Source organism: Aethalodelphis obliquidens, unplaced genomic scaffold, assembly GCF_003676395.1.
Source record: "Aethalodelphis obliquidens isolate GAN/ISIS:26980383/991018 unplaced genomic scaffold, ASM367639v1 scaffold1, whole genome shotgun sequence".
In the NCBI taxonomy this organism is placed as follows: Eukaryota; Metazoa; Chordata; class Mammalia; order Artiodactyla; family Delphinidae; genus Aethalodelphis; species Aethalodelphis obliquidens.
This window is the reverse complement of record NW_020837945.1, coordinates 25430294-25444236: the sequence shown is the minus strand read 5'-3', so window position 1 is coordinate 25444236 and position 13943 is coordinate 25430294. Positions and strand designations below refer to the sequence as shown.

Below are 13943 nucleotides of genomic sequence, written 5' to 3'. Positions count from 1 at the left end.
GAATCCAGACGTTGATTACTTGAACAAGGATTTTAAATTACCCAGCACGTACTGGCTCAGTGGCTGTTATTCAAAGAATCCACCAGCAGGCCTGAGGCCAAACAGCTGAGTGTTCTGTCTGTGTCTATCACTTCCCATCATCTAACTACATACACCATTTCAGTTCTACTGTGTTACTTCTCTTCGCCTTCATTTTCTGATTTGTTCAATGAAGTTATTTCCTTCCATTATCTCAGAGATGTGTAAGTACTTCAAAAATATGAGTGAATGTCCAGACCATAAAGTATTAACCTAAAATTTATGTTTCTACAGAGATGCTATATTTATAAAGGAAAACAAAAATCATTAACTTCTTTGACTGAACATCTGAGTATAAGGGTTGAAGACCATTTTTATTTAGGGTAGTGGTTCTTAAACCTTGGGTTGCATCAGAATCACCTGAGGGCTTGCTCACACAGACATTGCTGGGCCTCCACCTCTAGAGTTTCTGATTCAGTGACTCTCTGGCAAGGCCAAGAATTTGCACCTATAACAGTATTTCAGGTGATGCTGATCTCCTGGATTGGAGGCCACATTTCAAAAACCAGTAGTGTATAGAACAAGTCTCAGAATAGTCAGCAGAATGGGTTTTCTCTTTGTGTCATTCACTTAGTTTTATAGAGAGAAGACTTTTGACAGCCACTCATGGTGCCTTAAAATCCAAACAGCTGCCTAGCAAGCACAAGCCTTTGGGAAGCCAGAAGATATTCAAGAACATGTGAATGACTAATAAGGCAAATTCTTCACCACTATAGGGAAAAAATAATGCTTCGAAGAACTTATTCAAGTGATATATCAATAGTAACATATGCATAATTTAAAATAATGTATCCTTTTGTAATCAGTCCTCCTTTTTAACACAATATTAAAGATGAACAAAGAAAATCATGTAACTCTCTAGACGATCGATTACTCAATCATGATAACATTATATTATACAAGGTATTGCCTTGTGTGGGAGCTTTCTTACTTGCTAATGAATAACATACTTAGACTCTCTAGAAATTGGAACCAAATATGAGATTTCAGAGATCTGGCATGAGTTGCTGGCTTAATGTAACCCAAGCATCGATAACATCAGCAGTCATATTTTCTACCTAGTGCATGAGGTGCCTGCCACACAACCCCCATTAACTCTAATTGAAGTTGTACAGCTGATTTCCCCTCTGAGCAATAATTCTATAAATCTCCCTCTAAGTGGCAATATATCTTACCTTTAGCACACTCTTCATTTTAAAAGGAAAGTATAAGAGAAAAATTGTAAACAAGAATGCTATCCTATTCGTCTTGAATATGCAAGTGTCATCAAAGCAGAATAAATATAAAACTAAGCTGAACATTTAAGAGGACATGAGACATTGGCTTCACTAGAGAACACATATTCGGATCCACCTGTTTAACTGTCTGTTAAGAAAGTCTTGTATTCAGTCCAATTATTATGACATATGTATTAGTATGTGTCCATATAGATAACAAGTTGTTTACACTTTAACAAAGTGAAGCCCTTTCCTCACAGTATAGATCGCTACATCTGCATTTGTAGATTAGTAATTTGCTCAGTACTGCTATCAGGTTTAATCTAATCCAGTAGATGTTAGTGCATTAATATTTTATTAATTTTCAAATATAGAAAATATGCTGCAAAATTTATTTTAAAAATCTCGTAATAAAAATTGTTAATATTTTTGTGCCCGTACTTGATGCCTTACATGTGTTATCTCTTTTAAACCTCTCAATAACACCTAAGTGACTTGCCCAGACTCACTGGTAAGCGTTAAAGCAAGGGTCAAAAAAGTAGTTTGAGCACAGAATCCATGCTTTCATGGCTAGTCCATACGGCACCTAAAATTTAATTATAAATCTAAAATCTAGCAGAATTTACTTTTTATTTGTTGAATGTATATAGATTTCATGGAGCTGATAGATGGCTACATTATTTCTAGGTGGAAATAGAGACACAGATGTAGAGAACAAACGTATGGACACCAAGGGGGGAAAGTGGCAGGGGTGGTGGTGGTGTGATGAATTGGGAGAGTGGGATTGACATATACACACTAATATGTATAAAATAGATAACTAATAAGAACCAGCTGTATAAAAAAATTAATAAAATTCAAAAAAAATAAAAACATGTTTTTATCTTCCATGAGGGTTAGTTTGTGGGTAAGAGTTTTCTTTGAAAGTCACACAAGTCAAAAGAATGAGCAAAAAATCACACCTCTCTAAAAAGTTCCAATTGAAAACCTCATTAGGACACTGGATGCCAACTTATTAGTGCTTCTATTTACTTATTTTAATGTTATTCTCAAAGTATTTGTTTTTTAAATAAATCAATTTTTATTCTGTAAAAAAAAAAAGCTAGTGATACTTCAAACATATTGCAGGCTCTCTAGGTTGGTTTTCATGCAGAAATTATTCTGGGTCACTGGACGCCTGGACTAGACTCTAAATCAGGGTTGAGAATTAGAGGAGTACAGGCCAATTTGGCCCACAGACCTGTTTTTCTTTGATTTGTTTGAATAGGGTTTTAAAGAATTTGAAATTGAAAATAAATGATTCTAGCTAAGGTACATACTCTTCAGTTCACCCCCAGGCCCAATACTGCATACTTTTCCTGGCAGTCAGACACATCCACATGTTATGCCTAGTCTCTAAAGGCATCTGATTTGTAACCTTTGTTGATAAAAATTAGTTCTGTTTCTAATGCTCAGGTCCACCCAGGAGTACTATGCAAATAAGCCACAAATAAAAGTGAAAAGTCACAGTTTTGTAAATGAGGAAATGAAATTAAGACCCTGATGATTTCTGCACTCCCTAATCATTGTTGAGTGATGAACTCATCATGTAGCAATGCTTTCTGGAAATATTGAGTGAGCAGTTTTACATATTTACCTGACAAGAATCTACACCTCCTTCTTCGTAGCCTGCACACACCATATTTTCTGTAATGTTATACTCTGGCATCTCTTGTTGGCATTTCTCATTTGATAGAAGGGGAACATCAGCTTCTTGCAGTATGTCTGCAGGAGGACCTGTTCAAAATGGATAATGCAGCCAGCCAGTCAGAAGTCAGAAGTGATCATCATTGAAGGAGCCATCAGTCTTTTTATTTCAATAGTTCACTCTCATTACTGAGTACTGTGTGTATACATAATGGAACTAAATGCTAAAAGCACATAATAAAGCCCATCTGCAGATTTTGCCAAGTGGGTAACAGTAAAACACTTCTTTAGTTCCCAAGGGCTAGCAGGGATGGTGGGTTGGACTAGACGGTCTTTAGGTATTTTCAGTAATTTCAAATGGTTACAGCATTGCTTATGGGGGAAAAAAGCCCGCCAACACAAAAAGCTTCATTCATGGAAATCAGCAAAGTCTCAGAAATCCAGCAGTGCTTTTCATTTGGCACCTGAAGAGGTGCTCCCTTATAATGGCATTCAGCTCCTTCGTGGGGCTGTATGAGCAAACAGGTGCGTACTGAACAGGAGACGAAGCTCAGAGGAACTGTGCCCTGGTCTCAGGGCAATCAGCTTGTCATCCACGTGCAGGGGAAGAGAAAGGAGGCATTTAGTAGCAGAGTATACTTCCATGCTTTTCACAAAATGACTCATCTACTGGAAGCATGAATCTCTGTTTACTGAAATACTAATCCCAAGAGGGATGTGAAAAAAACAGGTGTCTAGTGCACCCAGAAAAGGTACATGATAAGCACTTTCTAATAATTAGCAATTCTATTTGCTTTCTCAGGAAAGGCAGAAAGTTGAAAATAAGCTAGTACATTTGACAGCCAATGTTGTTGCAAAAATGTATGTGCCCTCATTTCTAGCTAAGTTTCATCACCACACTAAAAAGACAAGAAACAAACGCGCATGCGCACATAGGTGTAAAGCAATGTATATGTAATCAGTGGTGTGTTGGTAAATGTTTAATAACCGATTTTTCAAGAAATAAAAACAAAGCCCCACTGTGTATTGTCTGCCAATTTGTCTGTTGTAAACACTGCAAACATGGTCAATTTCAAAGTATGACAGTGTGAAGTTGGGAGGCGATTACCAGCTGGTGCCAGTGACTTCAGAGGCTGGATGACTTTTCAAGTTTGACAATGAACTTGAATTTTAAAAAGTGATTTAGAGAGGTTAAGATGGGGGAGAACTTTCAGCATCTCACTGTCATTTGTTCTATGAAGATTGAGGATGGGCTGGTAGAATTAGTTTTAGAATTAAAAATAAAAGAAAATTTTGCTGCTTGTCAAGGAAGAAAAAATTGTTTGGATATATGATAAAACTTTTTGGTAGAAAGAAATTTGAGCAGTGTTCTTACCTTTGATATTTGTCAACATGAGTTACCATGAGGATAATTGAAAATATACATATTCATACCAAAAAACCCACATAAAAATGTCAGTAAAGTTATTTAAGTTTACTAGTTGCCTTAATTTAATCAAATAATACTCCTTTCTCTCTTAGTAAGCAACATGTTCATGATCTTAAAAAATTAACTAGTGTAATATACTCAAAGGGGAAAAACTGGGGTTTTAGAAATAGTTGGAAACCCTAGGAAAAAGTTCATAACATTTGTTAAAATTGCCACACCCAAGAAGTATTTAAAAGTAATCTGTTTATTCCTAAATGAAATTGATCTCAGATGCAGATTTTTTCTTGTCTCCATACCACTCCTAGAGACTTTTCCTAAGTCAATTAAATGCATATCTTTAGTGACAATAAGCAAATGTGAGCAAGTTTACTCAACTCTTAAAACAATAATAATTTCCTATGGAATAAAGAGTCTTAAATTTTGTTAGTAGATAATTTGCTTTGAAGAGTACATTGTGGTCATAAATGTCTTTTAGCTTGAAGTCTGATAGAGAAAATATCTATCTAAGAATCATTTTTACTCTTTAGATTTCAAATTTAATAAGTCATGACATTTTTCAAGTGGAGGAAATACAATAATATACAGACTTTGACTTCAACATACTTTATGGGCAACGGAAATGAAGCATTTCAACAATATAACGTAATTGCAGTGGAGAACCTTTGTCAGAATCGTCAGGCAAGGGTTTGACTTAGATTTTATGCTCTCTTTTACAAGAAGTATTTTAGCTGTGAATCCTTTGCTTCTGGGACATGCACCTCTCCACAAGATTTTGTGCCTTTTCATCTTAAATGCAATTAGGATTTTTAAATATCATGGATATGACCTGTTGTAACTCTAGAGACCAGGTTTTTCCACCCAACAATACTGCTGTTCCCTTTTGCTTAACTATTAGTGAGTGGTCAAACTCTAGCCTAGATGGAGTAACTCCTATTAGGAATTTTGAAACCAGTGAAACTTGCAGTTACGTTCAGAGGGTTTGAAGTACTAGAATGCTTTTTAAAAAAACAAAAAAAAAAAGTGTGGTTATTTTTTTCCATTGTAAGACATGCTTTATTTGCCATGAAGAAAGAAAATAAATTTTCCAATTTAACTGTGGCATTTTTTTATTTTACATAGTTTAATGTGAAAAAATGTACATCTTAGAGTTGATGAAATATTGCAAGGACATTGGAATAAATTTTATCGAGGTATCGTTGGCATACAACATTATATTATTTTCAGGTGTACAACATAATTCGATACTCTTTGTTTGGAAAACATGCTATTAAGTAATGCTGGTGAGTCATTGGTTTATTAATTTATAGTCTTCAATGTAAGATTCATGCTATATCTGAGTCTTCTTGTCAGTAGGCAGAATGAGCATGTTGAAACTGATTCCCTTCTCATCTTAGGGAATGTGAGTGTGAAACATTTATATCATAAATACAAATAGTTTTATTGATTTGGAAAATGTGACAGTTAATAACTTGGCTTTTGATGAGACTTTATCCATATGCTTTATAAAAATACATTTTTGTAGCCTTTGGTTATATTTATTTCAATAGGTATATATTTTCATCAGAGAGTTTATAATACTAAAGTTAGATATTGAGTTTAGGGAATGCTTGAATTTCCCTCTAATAAGAATTATAGTTTTATAATATGCTCCATGCAATTTGGAAAAAAAATTAACTATACAAATATGCAACATATGAATATAAGCCAGACAGTGCTTTTAAGAGATATTGCAGACAATTGTTATAGTATAAGAGTTTTTTAAAATGTTGAAAATATTCACAGGATAGAGCAATAGCATGCTTTTTACTAATAGGCGTTTTCTATTGAGTCTGATAATTTACCTTGATATACAAGTGTTCCCCAGCCAGCAATAGAACAAATTCTTCCAGGAGGAAAAACTTGATTTTCTTCGGGTAAACAAATAGGTTGTATATAATCTGTAAACATGAAAGAAAACAAAAACAAGAACAGACACACATTCATTTCCAAAAGTTTTAAAAATCAATCATTTTCAACATTTCATCTAAAAAAAGCCTTGTATTTTCATTTTATCCTGCCTGGACATTTTTTAGACATCAATCTTAGGGGATAGAAGCATTTCAGAGAAGCACTTCTTTGACAGTGGATTAGGTACCACTGATGGCCTTTTAGGATCTTCTCCATTGTCTCTATGACTCTGTTATTATGTACACAACATCCTAGTTCTGGAATTAGTCATTTACATTTGATTTTTTAAATAATCACAGTACTTAATAGAATGTGGTTCCAGTTCTATGAAAATCTTGGTAAGACTGTTTTTTTCAGGGTCAGTTAAGAGAAACTTGGGCAAATGTTCTGAGGTTTTTTTTTGTTATTTTCCCCAATTACCTACACATTCAAAAAGCTTTTAGGCGATTGTTTTATAGGGTACTTACGGAGGCATTAGCATTGGTGGCTGACTTTTTCAGCCTTTCTCCAACAGTTTGCAAGCCTCCTAACATTCATTCAACATCCATGACGTGTAAAACCCAAGGCAGACACAAAAGTGAATAAAAGGATAGGTCTAATACAATGAACTGCAGCAATCATCTGCCTTTGTTAAGTGCTCTCACGCATGCGGAGACAGAATTCCAGAGAAGCACAGGGACGCACTCTCTCCTGACTGGACACTGGGAAAGTCTTCAGTGTAAAGGTTGGAGCTGAGCAGAGCCCTTCAGGATGAAGTTCACTCCCTCAGGTGATTTCTTGCACCTTATCTAGGTATTTGGAGGAAGTCCTCCATCTGCTATTTTATTAATATTATTGAATCTCCTTTATGAATGACCATTCTTACTCACTTCGCTCTTTGAACATATGCTTGTCTCTCACTTTGTCCTACTCCGGCCTTTGTGGCAGATGGACCTATCTTTCTTTCCCATGAGAAACAAAGACGGCACACAATAGAGCATGACCTATTATCTCTGGGCTGCTCCTTGGAGTTTACTGATATAGAGGGCTCTTAGAGTTGTATTTTACTGTTCAATTTTCTAGAAAGTTGGATTTAAGCACTGTGATGAAGGTAATTTAATGTTTTTCTCTATATTCCCCAATTCCATTTAAATTATAGCGATTTCTATAACAAATTATCCAACTTTTATGGACTATTAATGCACTGGTACTGATATTTCAAATCTAATTTTGAATTAATTTGGGCAGATAGGATGACTAAAACTGATTTCTCTTACCTGTGTAATTCACTTTCGATTCAAGATGCATCATGGCAATGTCACTGTCCTTTCTCCGTTTATTGTAGTGTGGATTTATGACAATTTGGTCTATCAACCGAGTTTCTATTTGAGGAGAAGTCAGATTCGATGTCATATGCAGGCCTAGGACTGCTTTCCACTTAGATGGCTCTAAATTTCTCCTTAAGTTTAAGAAAAAGAAGAATAAGAAACACTCCATCCACCACAGTTAGTTTCTAGAGATCCTCACAGTAGGTATTTCAGAATTATGTGTTCCCATCCTCAAATATTCTTGAGTTTCTTTGAAGAATTCTTTAAAAATATTTCCTTAATTTCAATTTTTTCTGATCAGATCATAGAGGAAGCCTTAATTTGTGCTAATCTCTATAACTTCTCTTAAATCATCTCTTAATCTCTGGTTCTAGATTGTGGTTCTCAACTTCCATTTCCCATTAGAATCACCTGGAATGCTTTCAAATAATGCTGTTACCTGCTCCCCCTTCTCCATCTCTGGTTTAATGAGTCTGGGATGGAGAGGGGCATTTTAAAAATTCATTTTTCAGTTAAATCTCCATGTTGATGATAATGCATAGCCAGGTTTGAAAAACGCTGCTTTAGATCATATTCGAGTGTGGAGACTGCATCTTTGTGCAGGGTTTCCCTCAGCAACCAAAGTAGCTATGGTAACAATGGAAGGAGGTTCAGCAGCATCTCCTGTTTAGGAGGTCACTGAATTCACACAGAGTTCACATAAGCAGTAAAACCTATTATGATGTTTATAAGCTAATACATGAGCTTGAGTAATTTCCACACATAATGAACTCAAATAATTTTTCATACACAATGTTGACCACTGATAGTGTACTGGTAAAAGATAACATTTGTGTTATAGGCAGATTAAATTGGAGAGTATATTAGAATCTGAAAGTGTACAGGCACTCCTAAATGTGCTACTGGCCTGCAACATCTTCATGCCAAGAAATTACCAGTGAACAGCTGGAATTAAGCCAACTGAGCCATATTCACAATGAAGTCAAAATTCAATAAGTGCAATTAGAGCAGAGCTAGTGATTTAATTCTCAATAGTTGCAAATGCCTAGTTTAACATGGTATTTCAAATGTTAAAATACAAGTCACCTACAAATATATAAATATATAAAGAGCATGAAGTTATTTCAAGTCCATCTGTTTATCTTTTTATCTATCTATTCATTACATTGTTATATTTCCTAAAGGATTATGTTTGATCAAGTAGCAGTCTTCAGTAAAGCCGATGAATGCCCAAGCATCCAGAAAACACCCTCTGATAACTGCACTGCCTTAAAATCTGAGGAAACTTACTAAGTGTTTTATAGCAGTAAAACAACTCCCATTTGTGGAGAAGCTATTTTGTGCCAAGTGTAGTGCCAAACACTTTGCATCATCTCATTTTGCCTTTAACACAATTCTATGGATTTTACTATTAGAACAAACTGGGTGCTAAGAGTTTAACATTGTAGGGTAGAGAGGATTGGTGCCGACCAGCACTCACCAGCCTGAGACGCTTGTCTGCTCACACGCTGGCGCGGGTAGGGGCTAGGAGCTGAGGTTCGGGCTTTGGAGGTCAGACCCCAGGGAGAGGACTAGGGTTGGCTGCGTGAAGACAGCCTAAAGGGGGCTAGTGCGCCACAGCTAGCCGGGAGGGAGCCTAGGAAAAAGTCTGGACCTGCTGGAGAGGCAAGAGACGGTTGTTTCAGGGTGCACAAGGAGAGGGAATTTCTGTTCTGTGTGCTCACAGAAGGCAGAGCACCACCTAAGTGAGCTCCAGAGATGGGCGTGAGCTGCGGCTATCATCTTGGACCCCACAGATGGGCACAGACCACTAACGCTGCCACCGCTGCCACCAAGAATCCTGTGTGCAAGCACAGGTCACTACCCACACCACCTGGGAGCCTGTGCAGCCCACCACTCCCAGCGTCCCGTGATCCAGGGGCAACTTTCCCGGGAGAACACATGGCACGCCTCAAGCTGGTGCAACGTCAGGCCAGCCTCTGCCACCTCAGGCTCGCCCCGCATTCCAATTATGACTACTGTACCCCTCCCTCTCCCCGACCTGAATGAGCAAGACCACCTATTCGGCTGCTGCTTTAACCCCCTCCTGTCTGGGCAGGGAACATAGGCCTGAGGGTGGCCTACATGCAGAGTTGGGGTCAAAACCAAAGCTGAACCCCAGGAGCTGTGCAAACAAAGAAGAGAAAGGGAAATCTCTCTGTGTAGCCTCAGGAGCAGCAGATTAAATCCCTGCAATCAACTTGATAAACTCTGTATCTGAGGAATACCTGAATAGACAACAAATGTTCCCAAAATTGAGGTGGTAGACTTTGGGAACAACTGCAGACTTGGGGTTTGCTTTCTGCGTCTGATTTGTTTTTGGTCTTATATTTATCTTAGTTTAGTTTTTAGTGCTTGTTATCATTGGTGGATTTGTTTATTGGTTTGGTTACTCTCTTCCTTTTTTTTTTCTTTTTGTGAGTGTTTGTCTGTGTTTCTTTGTGTGATTCTGTCTATTTAGGTTTGCTTTTACCATTTGTCCTACGGTCCTGTCTGTTCGTATTTTTGTTTGTTTGTTTGTTTTTAATCACTGTGTGTGTGCATGTTTCTTTGTGTGATTCTCTCTATTTAGGTTTGCTTTACCATTTGTCCTGGGTTCTGTCTGTTTTCTTGGTTGTTGTTGTGTTTTGTTTGTTTCTTTCTTTTTATGACTGTGTGTGTTTCTTTGTGTGACTTCATCTTTTACCATTTGTTTTGAGGTTCTATCTGTTTGTTTGTTTTGTTCTTCTTTTCCTTGTGAGCCATGTAGCTGGAAGGGTCTTGGTGCTCCAGCCTACTGTCAGGCCTGAGCCTCTGAGGTGGGAGAACTGAGGCCAGGATACTGGACCACAAGAGACCTTCCAGCCCCACTTAATATTAATCAGTGAGAGCTCTCCCAGAGATCTCCATCTCAGCACTAAGACCCAGCTCCACACAACGGCCAGCAAGCTCCAGTGCTGGACGCCCTATGCCAAACAACTAATAAGACAGGAACACAACCCCACCCATTAGCAGAGAAGCTGCCTAAAGTCATATTAAGTCCACCAAAAACACACCACCAGACATGGCCCTGCCCACCAGAAGGACAAAATCCAGCCCCAACCCCCAGAACACAGGCATGAGTCCCTCCCCGCCAGGAAGCCTACACAAGACATTGAACCAACCTCATCCATGGGGGCAGACACCAAAAATAACAGGAACTACAACCCTGCAGCCTGTGAAAAGTATGGAGTTTCCTTAAAAAACTAAAAATAAACCTACCATATGACCCAGCAATCCCACTACTGGGCATATACCCTGAGAAAACCATAATTCAAAAAGAGACATGTACCACAGTGTTCACTGCAGCACTATTTACGATAGCCAGGACATAGAAGCAACCTAAATGTCTATTGACAGATGAATGGATAAAGATGTGGCACATATACACAATGGAATATTACTCAGCCATAAAAAGAAACAAAATTGAGTTATTTGTAGTGAGGTGGATTGACCTAGATTCTGTCATACAGAGTGAAGTAAGTCAGAAAGAGAAAAACAAATACCGTATGCTAACACATATATATGGAATCTAAAAAAAAAAAAACTTCTGAAGAACCTAGAGGCAGGATGGAAATAAAGACACAGACGTAGAGAATGGACTTGAGGAAACGGGGGGGGGGGGGGAAAGTAAGCTGGGATGAAGTGAGAGAGTGGCATGGACATGTATACACTACCAAATGTAAAATAGATAGCTAGTGGGAAGTAGCCACATAGCACAGGGAGATCAGCTCGGTGCTTTGTGACCATCTAGAGGTGTGGGATAGAGAGGGTGGGAGGGAGGCGCAAGAGGAGGAGATATGGGGATATATGTGTATGTATAACTGACTCACTTTGTTATAAAGCAGAAACTAACACGACATTGTAAAGCAATCATACTCCAATAAAGATGTTTAAAAAAAATAGAAAGAAAAGAAACCACTATATAAAAGCTTTTCCCCATCAATTATATTTATAAGGTTTCCTAAAATATAGTTTAGGAAAGCGAGAATAAACTTAATTCTCTCCCTTAATTTCCATCTTTCAAAGTAGAAAATTGGAGCACCAGCACCCCCAGTGGTGACAAATGAGTTGTGTGTATTTTACGGAGGGACAAAGAAAGCCTCTCTGTGTTTGAGCACGACTGATGTTTGGTTAAGGTTATTCCATCAATTGTAGACATTTTCTTTAAATGCTCTGAGTGGTGTGTTTGGGGCCTGTAGGCTCTCTTCGGCCTAGGTCTGGGGGCTTCTGCCATACTCCACCAGTCTGGGAAAGCGTCCTCCCTTCCAGCTGGGCCTTTGAATGGGGAATTGGAGATGGAAATCTGGCACTGGGGTGCTCACTGTTCCTGGGATGTCTTTGTATGTAAGCTTCATAGTCTATACTGGTACAAAATACACATTCAAAATAAAATAAAGTCATGATTCCAAAATAAATAAATAAATAAATAAATTAAATAAATAAATAAATAAATAAATAAATAAATAAATAAATAAATAAAATAAAATAAAATAAAATGGTAGGGCAGAGACTTTATGTGGGACGGTCTGATTTTAGAGTCTTCCCTTGCACCAGGATACTGGGGAGCCTCATATAGCTATGGGCAGGTTCTGTGGGAGGGACTGAGAACATGAGGGGCAGGTTGGGAGGCAGGAGAGGGAGACATTCCCGCTGCCGTTGATTACCTGGGCTCAGGTAGGGGAGGATGTCTCTGCTCCTACTGATTGGTGCCAGCTCCTTAACTCTCCAGGTGCTGGGCCAGGAGGGCATTATGTGCTGCAGAGGCCCTGTTTAATTATCAAAGGCCTTCTCACTTTCCCTTTTCGAGGTCAGAGGAATCAGTACTTTGGCCAAGTTGGACATAATGATAATTTCAGATGCTCTGACAGCACCCACTTCCACTGTCCCTTGGGACTCCCCTGCCCACTTTGACCTGTCCAGGGAGAAGGGGTAGGGTGAAATCTCCTCCCCGGTGTCCTGTCTCTGAGCTTCTTTCTCTGAGGACAAAGACTTGAGAATACAGAAGTCATAGCCAATGGTACTTAAATTTTATGAAGCAACTGAGAAATTTTCTAAAAATTCAGATTCCTAGTTTCTAGTTCTGGAGATTCTAATTTGGAAGGTTGGCATGGTACCCAAGAATTCATACTTTGTAATCACTGTTGGGATACTGAGCAATATAAAATCCTTCTAGCTTTTCTATTCACCCAAAGCCAAGAAATGGGGGAAGAAAGCCTTCCGAGAAATCATTGCAGATGAAGAAAAGGGACTTAATTATATTTCAAAATATTCTTGTTTCAAAGCATCTACTTTCCAAAAAAGCAAGGAGAAGCTATAAGACGGAAGACAGGTGGGGATAGGAGCAGGACATAATCCCATGGGATAGGCAGACCCCAATTCAGCTGAGGCTAAAGATGGCAGAAATAGCTTACCTTTAGGTAGAGAAAATTGGCTGAATTTTTGCTACATTTCACCTTTGCCTGCTCTGGCCAGAGTGTTTTTCTCAGTAGCAAGGGAAAGAAAGGTACAGTTTGATAGGAAACAGGAAGACATGATCCTGACTTCTGTAACCTCAAAGCCTAGCATACTCCTTGGCACACAGGAGATGCTCCACAGATGTTGCACTGGATGGGATGAACTAGCGCTGCCCCGTTCTATGTTGCTCTGTGTTGAGTTGTAAATAACTTCACTACTCTGAGCATAAGACTGTCCATTTGTACATGGAATTTTCATTGTGGTGGGAAGTAAATGTGGTAAGATAATTATGATAGAGCAACATAATATGCTGAAAGGAAAAAAAAGATCAATGGGACCCGATACTATAAATTGAATTTTTTTTATGTTCTACCATTACTAATGGTGGCATAAAGCAACCTCAGCAAGTTTGCTTACCGCCAGTCCCAATGTTTACCCACAGCACAGAACTTTTGGTCTCTATTAATCATTCTCCAATGAATGGGAAAGGATTCCTGAGAGAATAGCCAACTCCTTTTTTTAAAGGCAAGTAAAAATTAGAATGCCCTTGAAATGTGGTGGTATTGTCAGAGAGCAAGAAAATTTTCAAGAATATCAGAGGTAATTTTTAAAGAATAAAGGAGCCACATTAAATGGGATAACACTAGCTAGCTTTAACAATTTGGGCATCATATAATAATCATAATAATTATCCTAGTTAATAAAATACACTGTTAATGAAGGCCCATGAGTCGATAAAGAAACTCAAAAGCAAAAAAACAAAGT

General features: G+C 38.1%; 1 protein-coding gene across 1 annotated transcript in view; it reads right to left on the bottom strand.

Moving 5' to 3' along the window:
• The window catches only part of TMPRSS15 (transmembrane serine protease 15), a 133512-nt gene that overhangs the window by 1598 nt on the left and 117971 nt on the right, over positions 1 to 13943 (bottom strand). The window contains exons 22-24 of the mRNA XM_027101029.1: positions 7614 to 7795; positions 6252 to 6347; positions 2932 to 3071 (exon numbers count right to left, since the gene is read on the bottom strand). Of these exons, the coding sequence (XP_026956830.1) occupies positions 2932 to 3071; positions 6252 to 6347; positions 7614 to 7795 (418 nt within the window). The remainder of the gene's footprint in view (positions 1 to 2931; positions 3072 to 6251; positions 6348 to 7613; positions 7796 to 13943) is intronic.